General features: G+C 47.1%; 1 protein-coding gene across 1 annotated transcript in view; it reads left to right on the forward strand.

Annotated features, from left to right (window-relative positions):
* The window catches only part of POLR1B (RNA polymerase I subunit B), a 294,522-nt gene that overhangs the window by 263,668 nt on the left and 8,796 nt on the right, over nucleotides 1-22,058 (forward strand). Inside the window, exon 14 of the mRNA XM_069235071.1 lies at nucleotides 11,173-11,426. Coding sequence (XP_069091172.1) covers nucleotides 11,173-11,426 — 254 coding nt within the window. The remainder of the gene's footprint in view (nucleotides 1-11,172; nucleotides 11,427-22,058) is intronic.

Here is a 22,058-nt window from a genome sequence, read left to right on the forward strand (position 1 = left end):
TTCAAGAGAGGGACAGGTTTCTTGCCCCTTACACAACTCTTCCCTTGAGGGTCCCCCTGGGCCCAAGAGCTCAACCTGGTAAGGTTCCAGCTCCATAGGCTCAGTTCCCTCAGAGGGCAGAACTTCTTCCTGAGAAGAGAGGCTCTCTTTTTCTTGTTGTGTTGCAGCTGGTTTCCCAGCTGACTTTCCTTTTCTCTTCGTAGGCTGGGCCTTTCTTCCAGACTCCAGCTCTACTTTTTCACCCTGTGCCTTGCACTGTGCCCTTGTCTTGACACACACCAGTTCAGGGATACCCAGCATGGCTGCATGGGTTTTCATTTCTACCTCAGCCCATGCTGAGGACTCCAGGTCATTTCCAAGCAAACAGTCTACTGGGATATTTGAGGAGACCACCACCTGTTTCAGGCCATTGACCCCTCCCCACTCTAAAGTTACCATGGCCATGGGATGTACTTTAGTTTGATTGTCAGCATTGGTGACTGGATAAGTTTGTCCAGTCAGGTATTGGCCAGGGGAAACCAGTTTCTCTGTCACCATAGTGACGCTGGCACCTGTATCCCTCAGGCCCTCTACACTTGTCCCATTAATTAAGAGCTGCTGCCTGTAGTTTTGCATGTTAGGGGGCCAGGCAGCCAGTGTGGCTAAATCCACCCCACCCTCAGAGACTAATGTAGATTCGGTGTGACACCTGATTTGCTCTGGGCACACTGTTGATCCCACTTGGAGACTAGCCATTCCAGTGTTAGCTGGAGTGGAGTTAGAAGTGGTTGTTTTCTTGGGACAGGCCTTGTCTCCAGTTTGGTGTCCAGACTGACTACAGCTACGACACCAGGCCTTTTTGGGATCAAAGTTTTTACCCTTGTACCCAGAATTGTTTTGTGAAGAGGCTCTGGGCCCACCCTCCTGTGCAGGTTTTTGGGGGCCTGTAGAAGACTCTTTACTATTTTTGTTTTTGGCTGTCTCAACACCCTTCCCTTGGGGAGGTTTTGTGACCCCTTTCTTTTGGTCACCCCCTGTGGAAGTTTTGGACACCCTAGTCTTGACCCAATGGTCCGCCTTCTTTCCCAATTCTTGGGGAGAAATTGGTCCTAGGTCTACCAGATGCTGATGCAGTTTATCATTTGAACAATTACTTAATAGGTGTTCTTTCACAAATAAATTGTACAGCCCATCATAATTACTTACACCACTGCCTTGAATCCAACCATCTAATGTTTTTACTGAGTAGTCTACAAAGTCAACCCAGGTCTGGCTCGAGGATTTTTTAGCCCCCCTGAATCTAATCCTATACTCCTCAGTGGAGAATCCAAAGCCCTCAATCAGGGTACCCTTCATGAGGTCATAAGATTCTGCATCTTTTCCAGAGAGTGTGACGAGTCTATCCCTACACTTTCATGTGAACATTTCCCAAAGGAGAGCACCCCAGTGAGATTTGTTCACTTTTCTGGTTACACAAGCCCTCTCAAAAGCTGTGAACCATTTGGTGATGTCATCACCATCTTCATATTTAGTTACAATCCCTTTAGGGATTTTCAACATGTCAGGAGAATCTCTGACCCTATTTATGTTGCTGCCACCATTGATGGGTCCTAGGCCCATCTCTTGTCTTTCCCTTTCTATGGCTAGGATCTGTCTTTCCAAAGCCAATCTTTTGGCCATCCTGGCTAACTGGATGTCCTCTTCACTGGAGTTATCCTCCGTGATTTCAGAGAGGTTGGTCCCTCCTGTGAGGGAGCCAGTATCTCTGACTATTATGCTTGGAGTCAGGGTTTGAGAGGCCCTGTCTTCCCTAGATAGGACTGGTAGGGGGGAATCACCCTCCAAGTCACTATCATCATCCTCTGAGTTGCCATCCTCAGAGGGGTTGGCCTTTTCAAACTCTGCCAACAGCTCCTGGAGCTGTAGTTTGGAAGGTCTGGGGCCCATTGTTATTTTCTTTAATTTACAGAGTGACCTTAGCTCCCTCATCTTAAGATGGAGGTAAGGGGTGGTGTCGAGTTCCACCACATTCACATCTGTACTAGACATTATGCTTCTAAAAGTTGGAATACTTTTTAAGAATCTAAAACTAGTTCTAGAATCTAATTCAAACTTTTACCAAACTTTTAAACTCTAAAAGAAATGCTAACAGGGACTAACACAAGGCCCTCGCAGGACTTTAAAGAATTTAGAAAAATTTCAAATTGCAAAAAATCTATTTCTAATGACAAATTTTGGAATTTGTCGTGTGATCAGGTATTGGCTGAGTAGTCCAGCAAATGCAAAGTCTTGTACCCCACCGCTGATCCACCAATGTAGGAAGTTGGCTCTGTATGCACTATTTCAAAGTAAGGAATAGTATGCACAGAGTCCAAGGGTTCCCCTTAGAGGTAAGATAGTGGCAAAAAGAGATAATACTAATGCTCTATTTTGTGGTAGTGTGGTCGAGCAGTAGGCTTATCAAAGGAGTAGTGTTAAGCATTTGTTGTACATACACACAGGCAATAAATGAGGAACACACACTCAGAGACAAATCCAGCCAATAGGTTTTTTTGATAGAAAAATATATTTTCTTAGTTTATTTTAAGAACCACAGGTTCAAATTCTACATGTAATATCTCATTTGAAAGGTATTGCAGGTAAGTACTTTAGGAACTTTAAATAATCACAGTAGCATATATACTTTTCACATAAAACACAAATAGCTGTTTTAAAAGTGGACACAGTGCAATTTTCACAGTTCCTGGGGGAGGTAAAGTATTGTTATTTTTAGCAGGTAAGTAAATCACTTACAGGTCACAGTTTTGGGTCCAAGGTAGCCCACCGTTGGGGGTTCAGAGCAACCCCAAAGTTACCACACCAGCAGCTCAGGGCCGGTCAGGTGCAGAGGTCAAAGAGGTGCCCAAAACACATAGGCTTCAATGGAGAGAAGGGGGTGCCCCGGTTCCAGTCTGCCAGCAGGTAAGTACCCGCGTCTTCGGAGGGCAGACCAGGGGGGTTTTGTAGGGCACCGGGGGGGACACAAGTCCACACAGAAAGTACACCCTCAGCAGCGCGGGGGCGGCCGGGTGCAGTGTGCAAACAAGCGTCGGGTTCTCTGTAGATTTCAATGGGAGACCAAGGGGTCTCTTCAGCGGTGCAGGCAGGCAAGGGGGGGGCTCCTCGGGGTAGCGACCACCTGGGCAAGGGAGAGGGCCTCCTGGGGGTCACTCCTGCACAGAAGTTCCGTTCCTTCAGGTGCTGGGGGCTGCGGGTGCAGGGTCTTTTCCAGCCGTCGGGACTTTAGGTTCAGGCAGTCGCGGTCAGGGGGTGCCTCGGGATTCCCTCTGCAGGCGTCGCTGTGGGGGCTCAGGGGGGACAACTTTGGTTACTCACGGGCTCGGAGTCGCCGGAGGGTCCTCCCTGAGGTGTTGGTTCTCCACCAGTCGAGTCGGGGTCGCCGGGTGCAGTGTTGCAAGTCTCACGCTTCTTGCGGGGATTTGCAGGGGGTCTTTAAATCTGCTCCTTTGAAACAAAGTTGCAGTTCTTTTGGAGCAGTGCCGCTGACCTCTGGAGTTTCTTGTCTTTCTTGAAGCAGGGCAGTCCTCTGAGGATTCAGAGGTCGCTGGTCCTTTGGAAAGCGTCGCTGGAGCAGGTTTCTTTGGAAGGCAGGAGACCGGCCGGTAGGACTGGGACCAAAGCAGTTGGTGTCTTCTTTCTTCTTCTGCAGGGGTTTTCAGCTCAGCAGTCCTCATCTTCTTGTAGTTTCAGGAATCTAAATTCTTAGGTTCAGGGGAGGCCTTAAATACTAAATTTAAGGGCGTGTTTAGGTCTGGGGGGTTAGTAGCCAATGGCTACTAGCCCTGAGGGTGGGTACACCCTCTTTGTGCCTCCTCCCAAGGGGAGGGGGTCACATCCCTAATCCTATTGGGGGAATCCTCCATCTGCAAGATGGAGGATTTCTAAAAGTTAGAGTCACTTCAGCTCAGGACACCTTAGGGGCTGTCCTGACTGGCCAGTGACTCCTCCTTGTTATTCTCATTATTTCCTCCGGCCTTGCCGCCAAAAGTGGGGGCCGTGGCCGGAGGGGGCGGGCAACTCCACTAGCTGGAGTGTCCTGCGGTGCTGGAACAAAGGGGTGAGCCTTTGAGGCTCACCGCCAGGTGTTACAGCTCCTGCCTGGGGGAGGTGTTAGCATCTCCACCCAGTGCAGGCTTTGTTACTGGCCTCAGAGTGACAAAGGCACTCTCCCCATGGGGCCAGCAACATGTCTCGGTTGTGGCAGGCTGCTGGAACCAGTCAGCCTACACAGGTAGTTGGTTAAGGTTTCAGGGGGCACCTCTAAGGTGCCCTCTGTGGTGTATTTTACAATAAAATGTACACTGGCATCAGTGTGCATTTATTGTGCTGATAAGTTTGATACCAAACTTCCCAGTTTTCAGTGTAGCCATTATGGTGCTGTGGAGTTCGTGTTTGACAGACACCCAGACCATATACTCTTATGGCTACCCTGCACTTACAATGTCTAAGGTTTTGTTTAGACACTGTAGGGGCACAGAGCTCATGCACTGGTGCCCTCACCTATGGTATAGTGCACCCTGCCTTAGGGCTGTAAGGCCTGCTAGAGGGGTGACTTATCTATACTTGCATAGGCAGTGAGAGGCTGGCATGGCACCCTGAGGGGAGTGTCATGTCGACTTACTCATTTTGTTCTCACCAGCACACACAAGCTGGCAAGCAGTGTGTCTGTGCTGAGTGAGGGGTCTCCAGGGTGGCATAAGACATGCTGCAGCCCTTATAGACCTTCCCTGGCATCAGGGCCCTTGGTACCAGAGGTACCAGTTACAAGGGACTTACCTGGATGCCAGGGTGTGCCAATTGTGGATACAAAAGTACAGGTTAGGGAAAGAACACTGGTGCTGGGGCCTGGTTAGCAGGCCTCAGCACACTTTCAATTCAAAACATAGCATCAGCAAAGGCAAAAAGTCAGGGGGTAACCATGCCAAGGAGGCATTTCCTTACATGCAGTCAAAGACTGAATCAATCACAGGAGCCTCGGTTCAAAAAAGAAAAGAGACGACTTAATCCCAATAAGCGTAAACACAACACATTGTCAAGCTTGCTGTTCTTTCTAGAAAGTGTCCAACTTCAATGAACTATTAAAATGGGGGAGGACAGTCATACAAATATGGGCGTTACACTTGACATACTACACAGCATGAGACTCCAAACAATAAACAAATCAATTATTTGGTCGCTGTCTCTGGAAAAATGAATAGTCTAAAAAATTAAAAAAACATTAATGTGAGTGCAGTATTTCTATCAAAGCTTAAGCATGGTAACGCTTTGTGTCTGGGTCTACCTGTAGATTGTAAGGGGTAGCAGTAAGGGACATAGATCACAGTTAACACAACGGGTGTTAGGCTGAGCAAATTCTTAAGTGCCATTTACCGTAGCTGCTAGAGGAGCCTAGAGTAACCTTTAAGCAGCCAGCTTCAAAATCCTTAATACTACATCCCACTCAAACTGCCATGTCATTCCACTATTAGACCATAGGAATGTTGGGGGATCCGCTTACAAGGGAGCATCATGTGATGGATAATAAGTATTATATGGCATTTTATCCACCTTTTCAGTGTTTTTGTTTACCCCTGTTTAATTCAGTACATTTGCTATAACATTCCAGTGATTCTGCTTCTCTGTGTCTCTGATTAAGTTAGAACATTTTGCTTATGATGGGTAAAATGTCCTGAAAGTATTTGGACCCATTGTCTGAGGGCTGTCTTAATTCATAAATGTCCCTTATGTCAGATAGGTCCTCGACTTCAGATTTAGGCTATAAATTTGTGAGGAAAATTAAAGTCTAGTAAAGCAATCTGAAGTGGCCTTTAGCAGTATATGAAATTAATTCGACTCTTCGACCGTAATCCTAATACTTGATTGCATCATCCTGATTTAAGAAAGTTCAGATAATCAAAACATCTTCTTCCTGGGTAGCCTCATTTTGAATCCATGCCTGTTAATTGTCCAGCACTCGCACCCACTTTGGAAACTATTGCCTTATATACTATTAATACATTTTATGTCATTCCAATCTGCATCTTTGGGAAACATTGAAGATTTATTTGTTTGGGTGCAATGGCTATTCTATGGCCTTTTGTTTATTTGTACCTTTTTGATACTGCATCCACAGCAGCAACGATTGACTCACTGAGTAGATTCTGAAATGACTTAAGCCTTGTTTAACTATCCAGTAACTGTTACCCAGTGCAAAGTAATACATTTGGAAAGGGATCACAGGCCACCTTAACCAGTAATTTCAAATTGCCCTCTGTAATTAGACAGCAAGATTATATAGCTTTTCTATTTACCATGTTCTGCATAAAAATAATTAATGTTTCTTGTTGAATATTGGCGGGCCTCCCTGTACCTACATATTTGAGATCCAGACTGTTTCATCTAGGATTTCCGTCTTGCCCTAGAATTGAAATGTAGAAGACGGTACACCCTTAGAACTCCGTAAAGGGAAGGTAGATCGTCTCAGTCATTTGGATGTATTTGCCTAGTGCTCCTATCCGGATGCTTATACTCCTTTCTCTGTCTTAGACGATCTGCTATGATGTGAAAAAGAAAGTTCATGCCATTAAGTCTATGGTTGCACATAGTTGCATATACCTTACCCTTTAGCACGTCCTTGCTAAGCCCTGTGTAAAAAAGCAAGTACACAATGAGATTCAATAACGTGTGCACCCCATTCAGAAGCAATTACTTCAAGTATGTTTCGTGTAAGAACCGATCAGTCTCTCACATGACCTAAAACAAATTCTGGCTCACTCGTTCTTACAAAACTGCTTACGCTCAGTGATGTGAGAGGACATTTATTTATGCACAGCTCTTTGGCCTACCACAGTATCTCACTGGGGATCTGGTCTGAACTTTGCCCCGCAAGAGCCTTCCCAGTACAGTCTATCCCACCTCACAACTTGACACACCAGCCCCGGACTCCCCACCTTGCCCACCTCTCGGGCCCCAAGCAGTGCACCTTCACCATGCCTTGGTACTCACACTCTGCCCATTATCATGACCGGTCTTGACGTGTATATCAGGAAATGTCACATTAACCACTTGGTATGTTGCTGGGGTTCTGCACTCCTGTGCTCATTTAATTTGTATTCACATTATAAATGTCAGAACATTTCAGTTCTAAGATTTCTACTCAAAACTGGGTCTCCACTTATTTTCCCTATTCAGTATGAATTAATGCATACTTGTGAAGCAGGCTTCGTCAAAGAACTAGTGCATTGTAAGTGCTGCATGTTGGGTTTACATTGAAATTTAAGAGTGGTGTTTAGTCTTGTTTTGTTGCTTCGCAAAAGAGGCATGTGTCTGGGCTCTCTTTGACTGAGGAATATGGACATAGCAGCTTGCTGTCAGCTTGCCAAAGCCAGGGTAAATTGTGTGAACAGACTGGTGCACTGCAGTGGGTAAATTGATAACATGCAGGATTGCTTACTGGCCTCGCATGAACACACAGCACAGTCTGTAGGCAAGGGGCCATTCTGACTGGCAGCAATAAGCCAAAACAGAAAGACCTAGGGCCTGATTACGACCTTAACAGATGGGATACTCAGTCACAATTGTGACGGATATCCCGTCCGCCATTTTACAAGTTCCATTATATCCTAAGGAACATGTAAAACGGCGGGCGGGATATCTGTCACGTTTGTGAGGGAGTATTGCATCTTACAACGTCGTAATCAGGCCCCTAGTCTCTCTTTCTTGTATCAGGTAATGCTCTTTTATAGTCTGGCTGTTATTAGCAGGCATTGGAAAAGCATGGTTAGGCTCTTGGAATAGCAGGTCTTATAGCATAGAAGATCACTGTTCATGCCCACTTTTGAACTTTTACCTCGCAGCATGTTGATGGGGCTTTGCGCAGTTGGGGGAGGGGGGGTCACAGGATAAACATGGAAAATGGCAGCACTGCAGTGTTGGACAGACTCCGTCACCTGGCAGCGATTGCTTATGGCTGCACATTGTAGTAGCTGATCCTTAGTGTTTTTTCAGATAAGTTCAGACAGTGTTTTCCGTTCAAACAACAGCCTTCCATTTTGTCTGCAATTGCAAGACTCAACAGCAGGCTTTTCTTCCTTTGTGTCTGTTCCTTGCCCCTTTGGTATAGTGGCCAAGTTTCTGCCCTTGGTGCAGCCCTCTACTCTGTTCTGAGGCTTGACCAGAGTTGAAAGGTGAACTAGCCTTCTGGCTCACAGAGCCAGCTCACATATCATATAAGTGGCACTTGGTGCCGGATGAGCTAGACACTCCAAGATGGTACAGCACTTCATAATTTAAAAGGAAACGACCAAACCCAAGTGCATCAGTTCATGTAGACAGTTTAGTCCCATGGTAGAGAACACTCCATAATTCTTAGTGTCTCGAACTCCACTACAAGAGCAGACCTTGCATAGTATTAGCTGTAAGTGTCTTTATCTTCTGAGTCTGTTTAGCCAATCAGTAGCTGTGTATGGGGTGTCTGCTGTCTTTACCAAAGTTGGCTACATTATGTGCACTGTCAGCAGGTTGCGCATGCGTTTATATTACAGTATTGATCAGGCCCTTTGCCAAGAAGCGATACCTTGACAGACTATGGCCACAGGTACACTTTTCAGAAATGCTTCACTCCTGTGCAGATAAATCAAGTAGCTCTTCCCCGGTCTAGTAAGGTATTTGTTTTTCTGCACCAAGTACACCACAGCTAAAGCTACAGTGGCCTTTGCCAGAAATTTCCAAGGTTTTGTACGTTTAGAATGTGAGCATAACTATAACAGTTTTTTTTCCAGTGAATTTCTATGTTTTTGTTTATTTATTTTTAACATATAGTAATTTTCATTACTATACATTAATCCAACCACGCCGCGCATAGACCGCTGGCAACAGGGCCTGGCCTGCGACCAGGCCATGTGGCCAACCCCCTATAAGCACCCAACCTTACACCGTGCACAGCCTTCACCCATTTGCAGTGGAGTTTGCCAGCAAGACCTGGCCAGCAGCCAGACTCTGCGGCCAACCTCTCTAACCACCCAACCCTATGCTGCGCATTGCCCTTTGGCCGTGCACAACAGGAGTTGTCCGCTGCCTCTCTGGGTGTGAGAGGGTGTATCTGGGGGCGAGAGTGGCTGTCAGATTGTCTGGGTGTTGTGAGAGTGGGTACATCAGTTTTTCTAGTGGGTGCGTCATTGTCTGCATGTGTCTGTGAGTGGGTGCATGAGTGTTTGGGTGGATGTGGGAGAAATTGATTGAAAGAGACAGAGAAAAAGTGAGAGGGGAGATAGTTTTTTTAGGCTTTGTTGTATGTCTGATAGTTATATTGGGATATTTGTATCAAATTTAAAACAAAAAAGTATAAAACATTTTTTTTTTTTTTTTTTTTTTTTTAAAAGAGGGAAACGAGTGCAGCTGGATTCAAACCCCCAATGAGCTATGGGTTCTCTTTTTTTTTTTTAAGCCCTTCTTGGGCTATCCGGGACCTTGAGGGTTCCCCCGTGTTCCCTACTGATTTATTTATATATTTTATATATATATATTTTTTTATAATAAAAAGCCCTTTACAGGCCATCTGGCAGCGTGTGGGAAGCCATAAGGCTTTCCTTGCGATGCCATTGCATCAGGAAACACGTAGCTGCTTTGACAGCAGCTCCGTGCTTGCTGAAGCATTTCATCTTTGTTCCCTGCACAAGATGAAAGCTTTGGATTTTGAGAGCAGGACCTGCTTTACAGGCCCCGCTGTCAAAACCTGAAGTGTTTGCTGTGGCTTAGCTGCAGAGATGCGGACAAGGCATAGCAAGTAGCTATGTCCAAAGGGTGGGCACCCTGGGACATAGCAAGAGCCGGTCCTGGGGGCTGGCGGTCACGAGGGCCATCAGTGGCTCAACAAGGCGGGACCAGGTGGCCCCCTCCAACGTGCACACATCTCCGGGAAGGTGGTGGTTCCCGGGACTTGGGGGAACCCCTTTCTTTTTATATATTTACCCATGGGTAGGTGGTAATCCCCAGGGCAGCGGGAGAAGGGAGGGGACATGCCCCCTGCATATTTAATTAAGGCCCTGGTGTGGTGATAGTCCCCAGGTCAGTGGGTGGAGGGGGTTGACACCCAATCCACCCATAGTTAATCCAACCCCTGGGGAGGTGGTGGTCCCTGGGGCAGCAGGAGGGGGCCGGGAACCCCCCCCTCCACATATTTACCCCAAAGCCCCCAGGACTTGGCCTGCCTGGAGGCATTATAGTAATGAGGTGCTGGAGACCGCACTTCGTTTTTTGTTCTTTTTAAATTATTTTACGGCAAATCTAGAGATCCACCGTGATTCTGTCCATAAAACTAGCAAAAAAATGCTTTTTTAGCCCTTAGGGGGGTGGAGGAGTCCGCGGAGGATCCTCATTCCTGGATATCTATATTTGTTGGCCTTAAATTGCTCCAAAACTACGGAACGGATTCACACCAAACTACAAAAAGCGTAATTTGTGCCACAGAATCTAGCTTCATTCCAAATTTGGTGTAATTCTGTTAAGCGGTTCGGGCTGTAGGCATGTCTAAAGATCCTATGAAAAGATGAATTAGGAAAACGCGTTTTGGGGAACCCACACCATTTTTATAGGCCCTCGATTGACTGATCTCCCTGAAACTTTCCAGGCAGAAGCTGAACTTAGCAAAATATATGTTTTGAAAATGTTGTGAAGATTCATCAAGCAGAGCCAAAATTATAGGCAAAATAAAAAGAAAACTCTTCCTAAACTAATTCCCAACTATAACTACCTAATGGTGACCACCAATACATAATGTGTGTGTGTGTGTGTGTGTGTGTGTGTGTGTCACACACAGACATATATAGCAATGAGGGAAAATGTGCTAGCACCTTCATTGGCTGTGATATAGTCCTAGATGTTTTTGTACCACTTGCCCAGAGTACCAGTCTCTCCCCATATAATGAATGATTCATTTATTAAATGCTTTAAAATCTCAAAAGGGAACAGGGTATTATTAAATGATAAGACATCTTGCCCCGTAATCCGCTGACAACAAGTACAAATAAATAAATCCTTTGAAATAACTCTAAAAGTCCAAAAGTGCTGGGGACCTGCATGCTGTGACCTTTGTGATATTAGTTATTTGAAAGATTTGAAAGTAGTTCTTCAAACTTGGTCTATGTTTCTCAATAGGTGTTAAATAAATCCTCTTGGGAGCGGGGTTTTGCTCATGGAAGTGTCTACAAGACAGAGCAGATAGACCTCAGCGAGAAGGTCAAACAAGGAGATGACAGCTTAGTCTTTGGAGTCAAAGCTGGTGATCCCAGAGTGATGAACAAGCTTGATGACGATGGTCTTCCATTCATTGGATCTGTCCTGCAGTATGGAAACCCGTATTACAGCTACCTGAATCTCAATACAGGGGAGAACTTTGTGGTGTACTATAAGTAAGTATGCAACATGATTGCTGTCACGTTGTACATATCATGTTTAATGACTTTTTTTTTTTTAACTGTTAATGTACTTAGCATCCATATCTGCTGCTGCAAACTAACAAAAAGATGCATTGCTTTTCACCACGAGCCTGGTTAACCACAGTCCTTACACTTCTCTTCCACAACAAAGTTGACCTGTAAAATGACTATTGTTCACAATTCACCTACCCTTATTATTGGAGTGCCAACTGCTCACCACTGATAACAGCAGAAATATAATTTTGGTCTTCTACTTGGCAATTAATAGCAATAACATTAAACAGCGAGAACACCTTGGTAAATAGATTAACTTTGATGCTGCACTCAAGAATTCCTCTGCAACTGAGAGCGAAACCTTCTGCTAAATGAAAAAGTTACTGATCTTTGGTAGCAATCTTTTTGGTGGATACTCTGTCTATCTGCAGATGCCTCACCTTTTGACTATCTCAGGCATCATGTTTCAGACTGGATTGGGAAATTTGTCAAAAACGTTCCTTCCCCTTGGAGGGTGCTAGCTCCATCTCGGCTCCAGAAATGACAGGCACCTCGCTTCTGGGAGAGAGAGAAAAAGCATTCAGGTATCTCCACTCAATCTCCAAGCATGATGTTGGAGGCTCTGGGGGGTTTGGGTACAACACCTGCCCCTCTGATAGCGAGAGGAGGCCTACCCTGTAAGGGAAACAGGGCACAGGGAAGGGTGCGCTTGGTCTGCATACCACATTCTTCTTGGCCAGTCTGGGGCTATTAAGATAACTTTGGCCCACGAGACGAAACTTCCTCTGCATCAGAGGCATTCAGGATATTGGAAGAATAGTGGAGTGGAGTGGAGTGGAGTGGAGTGGAGTGAAGTGAAGTGGAAAGCTCCATTTCAACCAAAATTTGTCGCCAAAGGCTCCCTGCAACAGATGCTGGAAGGCACCAAACTGGGCCTTGCTGCAAGCGAGAAATAGGTCCACCTGAAGTGTGCTTCAAAGTGTGAAGATGTATTGGACCTCCTCTGGGTGAAGACGCCACTCAAGGTAGGCAAGGTGCTGCTGACTCTTTGCTGTCAGCTCTGACATTCAGAACACCTGTCAGATGATTGCGATTGAACCATATCTGGTGATGTTTCATCCAGGACCCAGGTTGTTGCTACAGAGAAGGTACAACCCACTTCTCCCTGCTTGCTGACCTTCAACATCACTTTTGTGTTGTCTGAGTGGAGGTTTTCTTTACCACGGTGGCCACAGTTGGTTTGAGGTGGGAAGAACATCACTGCAACTAGGTTCTCCTTCACAGACTGTCAGATCTGATGCAGCGTCCCTCAAGCTCATTATGATGGATCTCAGCTATTGGTGCCATTGCCGCAGGCCCTGTTCCACCCTTCACCATTTCCTTCCCCCTCCCCCCTCCCCCCCCCCTTTTGCAGCCATCTAGATCCACTGGTAGTGCTCCAGTGAGGCCGTGGTTGCCTCACTCCCCTTTGTCCGATCCTCATTTCCCCTCACACTGCCCATTTTCTGGTGAGTGGGTGACCCCGAACAGCCCGGCTGGGAATCCTTGTGCTGTTTGGGCCACTGTTGCCATCGAGATTGCAGGTTGAGTGCACCAAGCGAGTGCCTCCCTCTGGCCTGGGTTAGAAGTCAACATCCTAAAGGGTGCATACCATCACTGGGGGTTTATGAGGTGAGCTCTACTTCCATCGATGAGGATCCTTTAGGGGGACCACTGGGCCTAAGTGGGCAGCACCACTGGGGGGGGGGGGAGGGGGCAGACTGGAATATTGTTTCCAGATTACACCCTCGCCATGCTCCTCCTTCCTGGTGGTCAAGCGACAGCTCTGCCAGCTTGTGGTCCATTACTCTGTTATTTCCAGCCAGCCTCAAAGTCATGTTAAACGGAGTCTCCACATTCTTTATGGATCCCAAGGAAGCTTGGGACTGGGTGCACTACCATCATAACGGCCCAGCTACATAAGAGGCAGGATCCACTTCAGGTCACCCCCGACCACGTCGGCGATGATGAGGCACGCAATGAGTGGAGGCCATACCTCGACTGTCTTAGACAAAGTCACCTGGCCTAGAACAGATTATCGAGTACTGCAGGCGCCAGCCAGCCTGGGGGCGGGCACTGGAGTCAGACAATGAGAAGGGTCCGAACATCTTCACCTCGCCGACGCTCTTCCATCAGATGACTCCCGCCAGGATATGCTATTTACTTGTACACTAGGTGCCAGCAGGCAAAAATAATATTCCTACAGGAGTCCCACACAACAAGCGAGGAACTCTGGCGGTTGTGCAGTCACTGGAGAGAGGCTTCATTCATGCTACCACCTACCCGGCCTACGCGTGGGGCACCATGGTGTGGATAAGGCCCAGCATATATACCCTGAACACAGATCAGGGAACCTTTTGGGCCACCCTTTCCACAGTGCTGGCGCACAAGATGGGGATACCCTAGGGCCTCGGAGGGGTGCTATAATCATATTGGACCCCAACTTGGATAGGTCCCACCCAAACCTTCAGAAGACCCCCACCCCACTCTCCTCCTCATATGCAGTCCAAACTCTTTCACAGCTGGATGCAACATTGGGCCCTATCAGATGTGTGGAAAACTGCACATCCCAGTACCAAACTACTCCTTCCACGCCACACTACACAACTTCTATGTGGGATTGGATCACTTCCTCTGCTCTGTTCCCTTAGTCCATCTAGTCCAGCCTTCTGATTACCTTGGATGTATAATTTTCAGATCTCGATGCCCACATCATGGATCTGCAAAGGGCGACCCCTCATTCTCCTACACCGCAGGATACTAGTGACACAAGGGCTAAAACAACATCCATACAGTGAAATGTGGGGGTAACATGCCAGGCAAGATGGTACTTTCCTACAACCAGTGAAAACACTGTGTTTCAGGTTTTATTTCATGGAACTTCTATCTGCCTCGCCCGATCTGCAGCTTGTTATGGTTTTGCCTTCATGTAGCCTTTGTAAACACGATTTTTAGACCAATCCGTGATTTATTGCTTATTTCGGATTGATTGTGTCCTAGAGCGGAGCTGTTCTGCTTCAGTGCAGCGCCATTCATGGGTAAGTTACTTGGACAGGAGATGGCACTGAAAGCAGCCAGGAGAGACACTTAAAAGAAATCGCATTCGTCTTTACAGTATTTTCACAGCTTTTCATTTTTCTACGTTTCAATACCGTGCTATATTTTTTTTTTTTTTTTTTTTTTAATGTTACCAAAAAAGCTCAGGTTCCCGTTGCAAGTTTTTGTTCTATCTTGTCATTTCAAATCAATAAGATATCCTTGTCCTGTATTCTGAAAGGGCCTTCCTGGAAGCGTTTAGGCAGCGTTTAAGGCTATTGATGCCTTGGTGTAAAATTAATTATTGTGTTTTTACATACAAGCAAAAATTAGACGCAAAGACTATGCTCTACTCTGTATCATAAAATATGTTTAGACCTCTGTGAAAAACACAGATCTGATGCAATCTTTCAGCATCCTTCCTACTTTAGGGGCGTTTAACACTCTGTAAAATGTATCTATTCAACGCGCAGTTCCTTGATGCCCTTTCTAGAGATTTTTACCGCTATACCTGAGTCAGGACAGAAATTATAATCACGTGGAAGGCCCCACTCTTCTCAAAACAAAAACGGATGTATTCTTGTCATAGCAATTAAAAATTTGAGATAATATTTACTTAAGGAAGACTTTCGCAGACAAGGCCCAGGCTTATTTTATAGCCTGCGAAACAATGCATTTCTATGTAGTTTTTTTAAATTTTTTATTATAAATAATGACGGCGTTTGCAAACACCCGTCCCTGTCTCCTGCACCAAGGGGCTATTGATATTAAAGAAAACCTGAAAGCAGAGAGATGAAAAGCTGTCATCTGTCTCTTGACTCACCCCACTCTTAGTTTTGGAGGTGCATTTGACCCCACTAACTGACCTTGCTTTGTCCTCGGCCCGCATTTACACCCCCTGGGCAGATTTATTTCCTAGTCTCCTTTTAACTCAATTATTGTGACAAATGAGTTTTTCAACAGACTTCTGTCTCCAAATTCGACTTAATCTAAATGCACTCCCAAAACCATCGCTGAAACGCGTTAAAGGGTGAATAGGGTCGGCCATGCGTAGGGCAAAAGACCTGCTTTGGCAGCTCGGCCTTTCAAAACGAACTTAAAATGTACTTTAAATTGTGCCCCAGAAAACCATCCACCCACACTTGCTAAACTTGTTAACGTGGATGCCTATACTTCAGTTATATTCAACAGAAAAACCCACCCATTAAACCTTTGTCCTTCTGCCAAAGCGCAAAGAAGCCGAAAAAAACAAGTGATTAGAACACAGCATTTGCTGTTTGTTGCACTTAAAAAATAAATTTAAAAAAAAGAAATCCGTAAAAAGACTACGTCAAATAGTCCATGTATTCAATAACCGCCATTTGAAAAAATCCAAACACCCCAAAAATAGCCACTTTTATGGGATACTTGGGTATGGATCCACCTTGAATAAAACACTCTTGCTTTTCTTTATTTGGGCGTTTTATAGCGACTACTAGTGTAAGGTGAATCGCCTCTAGGCGGTTGTTGGTATCAAGTACATCCATTTACAGGTAGACCCATGTGCAAGAGGGCAGAAGCATGTATGCCTTTGTTTGGTTTCCCATTTGGAGCTACAGGTGTTGACATCACACTGCTGAGTGGCGCCTGGGAGCATACAAGTCTTTCTTGGCGCTTAAGAGGTGGAGTCAGACGAGGGTCGGGCAATAAAAGTGAGTTATATATAGAAACACCACAGCGAAAGAAAGTAACACGCAGGGTGCCTCAGGAGAGGCCACCCTTTCTCATTTTAGACTTCTCCCCTATATTAGGTCGAGCCTAGGCAGCGCATATGCACCGTCTCGCGACATGTTGTATTCTACTTCTGATTGCTTTCACCACCCCCATCACTTTCATTTGTTCCTTGGCCTGCCTTTCAAAATTCCCTTGCTTTCTCAGCAAAAAAATAAAAAACACATCAATTTATTTGAAAGTAATAGAGCTAGCTCTGAAGTCTTTCATCAGGATATTCAGCACAAAGTAGTTCGCATACAGGCAGGCAACATGACAGCCATGTATTGCCTACAGAAACTGATTCAATTATTCTCTTAAGCTGTCCGAGCTGTCACAAGTATATGGAATTGGGTAATTCACCATCACATTCACTTCGAGGCAGAGTATCTCCCAGGAATGGGCAATGAATATGCTATCCTCCTAAGCAGGACATAGCAACAAGTTTCAAAATGGGAACTCCTTTTACAAGTCCTGCTCCCATACTTCAAACTTTGGGGAACACCAGACATATCTCTATTGCTCACACTGCAGAAAGCAAAATGCGAAAATTTCACAGCTGGGTTTTATCAACCACAGTACAAAGGCAGTGCACTATGGGGCAATTGGTCAGGGGTCTTTGCATGTGTGTTTCCACCTCTCTCACTGATATCGCATTTGGTGAGGAAGCTCAGACAGACATATCTCAACTTGAGTCTAATGGCTCCTACATGGGCAAGATAGTCATGGTACACAACTCTGCTAGAGTTATCTGTAGTCGAAGAAGCTGCCCATCCAGGCAAGACCTTCTCATGAAGCAACAAGGGAAAGTCAGACATCCAAATCCCAGTCATCTCAGTCTGGCCATCTGGCTCCCGAGGTCTTAAAGTTTACTTACCTAAAATTACCATCAGAATGTATGGATATTCTCAAGGAGGCAAGATGACCTACCACATTTTATGTGGCTAAGTGGAAGAGATTTGCTGGATGGATATCTAAATACATCCACACTTGTTACATCAAGGCAGGAAGGACATTACCAGTTCCACCAAAATCACACTTTGCTAGGAAAAAGGTGCTTCTATAACTTTTCTCGGTAATATAACCATAGGTGACTTCTGCAAACCAGCTACATGGTCTACTCGGCACACATTCTCTAAACACTGGTGTGTGAATCTCCTAACACACCAACAAGCATTTCAGACAGACTGTACTCAGAACTTTATTTCAAGCATCTGCACTATTCGGTGACTAACCACCACTAAGAGAAAACTGCCTTACAGTCTATGCACAGCACATTTAGCTACAGACACATGCTACAAATGGATTGTTACGTACCCTGTAAGCATCCATTAGTATTGTGTATGCTGTAGATTTTCGTATGCCGGTCCACCCTCCTGGAAGTCTTTGTCTCAGATACTGTTTTTTTACTGTAAATATTGTACATATTTTCTTTCTTTACACTAAGCAGTGTATGGTCAGCATTATTTACTATTTCTAGCTCCACTTATTTGTACACTTGATGTGCAATAAAACAACCTAACAATGGATCAGATAACTCTGCGCATTACCCAGAGAGGAGAATCCACAAAACCTTGTGACTTAAAAGAGTTTTCGAAGAAGAACAAGTTGCACTTATTTTTGAGGGCCAGCCCTTATTTTTCTGCATCAGGCAATTTCTGTGAGCAAAATACACACGACAAAGCAGAGAAACACGGAAAAGCTTCACAAAGGGAGAAAGCTGCAAGAGTGAGCTGAAGGGGCAGGGAGTAGGTGTAAATGGATTAAAAAGGCCTGAGATGGCTTCAGGATTACGGTGCCTCAGTATTCTGTGCTTGCACATTTAATTACAGCAGCCTCATGTTTCAGAGGAGAGCTTTGGGCACTGGCACGTTTTTATTTACAAATTAACCACTCTGAGTAACATAATCCAGCGCGAACCTCGCGCTCGGACACAAATGCTCCGCCCGGGCTGCGGCGGTGATTCCATCCAAGTAAAGGCGCTGTGGAGAGCGCCAGAGCACATTGAGGCTCCCGGGCTGCGGCGGTGTTCTTGGGGGCTAGGAATAAAGCGCTTCCCAAAGCGCTAAAGCCACCTAAAACTCGGGCTGCGGCGGTGATCTTTCCCAGCTCTTTTAAAAGATAGCACTTTTGCTAAGTGCTTTTGCAAAGCTGTGGAGATCGTGGCAGGGGCCAGGGGCCACAGCACCCTGCCCCTGGGAACGAAAATGCAAGGAAGAGGTACAGGGCTGGTGGGCCCAGCTACAGGCCAGCACAAGGGGTGCAGATGGTGGCAGTTCCTCCTAGTGACCATGCAGGTCACAGGTCAGCACAGCAGCAGCAGTCCATGGCGGTTTCCTGGTGAGTCCATTCATCAGCGTCCTGTGTCCAGTTTCAAGTTCCAAGAATGTTCAAATTGTGGGGAACATTCCCCTGTACTTATAGTCCTTTTTTACAGTGTTTTACAATGATAGGGAGAGGGGGTTCCAGCCAGTTACAACTGGTTCTGGGAGTGCCCCCTCTCTCCTTTCAGCACAGGCTCTAAACATCAGTGGGGGGTTAACGACCCTATTGTGTGAGGCCAGGGCACAGCCTTTACAAATGTAAGTGTGCCCCGCCTCTCCCTTCTCTCAGCCCAGGAAGACTATTCAGCATGCAGATGCACCTAGGTGACACCTCCACCCTCCCTGTGTACAGGCTGTCTGAAAAGTATGCACAAAGCCCCAACTGTCACTCTGCCCAGACGTGGATTGGAGTCAAGCTGCAAAACACCAGCATCATAAGCACAGATAAATGCGCACTTTCTAGAAGTGGCATTTCTGTGATAGTAATAAAAAATACACCCACACCAGTAAGCAGTATTTATTATCTCCATCACAACCATACCAAACACGCCTACGCTACCCCTCATAAATCAGACAATACCCCTTACACATAAGGCAGGGCATTTCTAATGCAATCCTATGAGAAGGCAGCACTCACAGCAGTGAGACACCAAGTTAGGCTGTTTGTCACTACCAGGACAGGCCATGCAATATGGCACATGTCCTGCCTTTCTACATACATGGCACCCTGCCCATAGGGCTAGCTAGGGCGTACTTTAGGGGTGACTTACATGTAGTAAAAGGGGAGTTCTGGGCCTGGCAAGTAAATTTAGATGCCAGGTCCCTGTGGCAGAAAACTGCGCACACAGGCCCTGCGCTAGCAGGCCTGAGACCGGTTTGAAAGTCTACTTCAGTGGGTGGCGCAAGCAGCGCTGCAGGCCCACTAGTAGTATTTAATTTACAGGCCCTGGGTATAGAGATACCACTGTACAAGGGACTTATAGGTAAATTAAATATGCCAATTAGGTATAAGCCAATCATACCAACTTTAGATGGGAGAGCACCTGCACTTTAGCACTGGTCAGCAGTGATAAAGTGCTCAGAGTCCTAGAGCCAACAGCGAGAGGTCAGAAAAAACAGGAGGAAGGAGGCAAAAAGACTAGGGATGACCATGCGTATGGCCAAAAGTCCAACACAACCCCCTACCAGCCAAAATCCAGGGGAGAACAATCAATACCTTGATGTACTTTCCTGATTGGGGCGATAGAACAAGGACCCAGGCCCACAACAGCAGGGGCATGTTCCAGTTCTACGCCTTCCTGACTCCACTGGGATCTCTCTGTCAATGCGTCCCAGGCAGCCTAGACCAACCCACTGGGATTCTCTAGCTGCCAATGGCCAGAACCAGGCCCCAGGCCATCTAGGAGCCTCTGGTCTCTGAAACCATAATGAGTGGGGGGCGGTAGCCCCAGGTGCAAAGCAACCTGTCTCCACTCCATTTCCGATCAGTTCAGGGGCTCTACCCTGCCACTGATCCACCAACCTAGGGTCCGCACCCATAGGTTCTACAGGGGCTAGAGGCGAGGCTCTCCTCCCTCTACCCCTCCTTCTAGGATCCCGCCCTCCTCTCCTAGGAGGGGTATCACCAGAATCCACACTTGCCAGGGTGCTGGGTACAGCAGCCCTGCACAACTTTCTCGCCAGCCCAGGATCACTACCTGGCGACTGACCACCCAACCTAGGGACGACACCCTTGGGTTGCACCGGGGCCCGGGGCGGGCTTCCCCCTCCCTGAACCCCACTTCCAGAGTCCTGCGTCTCCCCACCTCCGGAGAAGCCACCAGAAGTTTCACACAGGGGGGTGAGCACACTAACCGCCCCCCCAACCAGATCAGAGTTTACCCCCTGAACCTGTCTATCTAGTCCAGGGACGACACCCTTAGACTGGACCATTGCCCAGCGAACCAGGACTTCCTTGGGAGCCCACCTACCCCCCTACCAGATCAGAGTTTACCCCCTGAATCTGGCAATCCAACCCAGAGTCACTACCCTGCGGTTGAACCACTGCCTGGCGCACCAGGACTTCCTTGGGAGCACACCTACTCCCCATCAGGTCAGAGTTTACCCCCTGAACCTGATCATCCAACCCAGAGTCACCACCCTGCGGTTGAATCCTTGCCTGGCGCACCAGGACTTCCTGGGGGGCACACCTACCCCCCACCAGGGAAACACCTTCCCCAAGGGCCACACAAGAGTCTGGCTGGCGCAGGTCTCCTGACCTCTGCCCATCTGACAGAGTCTGGATTCCCCCCAGCCCAGAAATGGTCTCACCAAGGTCATTCCTGGGGGACTCTGCTCTCAGAGCTGACCCCTGACCCTCCAGGTTCTCCACTGGGGCCCGCAGCCCCCTCTCAACCCTCTGCCTGGATTTCCGCCTCCTCCGCTGTAGAGCGAGACTACCAGACACCAGGACCGGCGGAACGCTATCACCAGCCACCCGCCTAAGTCCTAATGACAAAATGGGATCCTTCTGAACAGCTGGCCCTACGACACAGGTTAGGCTCACCTCCTGGCGTTCACTCATGGAACCTTCAGGGGCCTGGGCCGGGATCTCGGGCACCTTGGGCCTCAGCCCAGCCCCATTCCCTCTCCTCAGAGACGGGACATGGGGTCCCTCACCCATCCCAGTCCACTGGGACCTACCTGGGACACTCCATTCCTTTCCTACCACACCTTGTTGGGAAACACCTAGACCACTCTCATTAGGAACACCCCCTAATGCCACACCAGACCCTCTGGTACGCAACCAGAAGTCTGCCTCCTTTGCGAGCTCCCTGGGGTCAGAGAGCTCACACACTGACAAGTGTTGGCGTAACTCTGAAAAACAACAACGAAACAGGTGCTCTCTGAGAATCAGATTAAACAGCCCTTCAAAATTGTTTACTGTTGTACCTTTCACCCATCCATCTAGTGCAATGCAGCAATCCTCCACAAACTCCTCCCAAGACTGGTAGGACAGTTTCTTACCACCCCTAAACCTTTTTCTGTATTCTTCAGGGGAAAAACCATACTTCACAATCAGTGCGTTCTTCACAGCGGAGTACACCTCCCTGTCACTCTCTTCTAGAGTCAGTAGGGCATCCCTCCCCTCCTCAGGAATAAAACTCCCTAGGCCAATTCCCCAATCCTTCTCAGGGATCCTGCGCTCTACCAGAGCCCTCTCATATTCCTTTAACCACTGACGTATGTCACCCCCCTCTTGGAACCTAGGGACCAGATCTATGGGTATGTGAGGAACATCTTTGCTACAGCACTGTACATTGCTGCCACCACTGGACTCCACCTGCAGCGCTGGTGAGTCCAGAACCTTCAGACTGCGCTCTAGAGCGAGTCTTTCTCTGGCAAAGGCCCTCTCTGCCTCTGCCATTCTCTCCTGTACTAAGGCCTTCTCTACCTCAGCCCTTCTCTCCTCAACAGCTAGGCG

This window comes from Pleurodeles waltl, chromosome 5, assembly GCF_031143425.1.
Source record: "Pleurodeles waltl isolate 20211129_DDA chromosome 5, aPleWal1.hap1.20221129, whole genome shotgun sequence".
NCBI classification, from domain to species: domain Eukaryota; kingdom Metazoa; phylum Chordata; class Amphibia; order Caudata; family Salamandridae; genus Pleurodeles; species Pleurodeles waltl.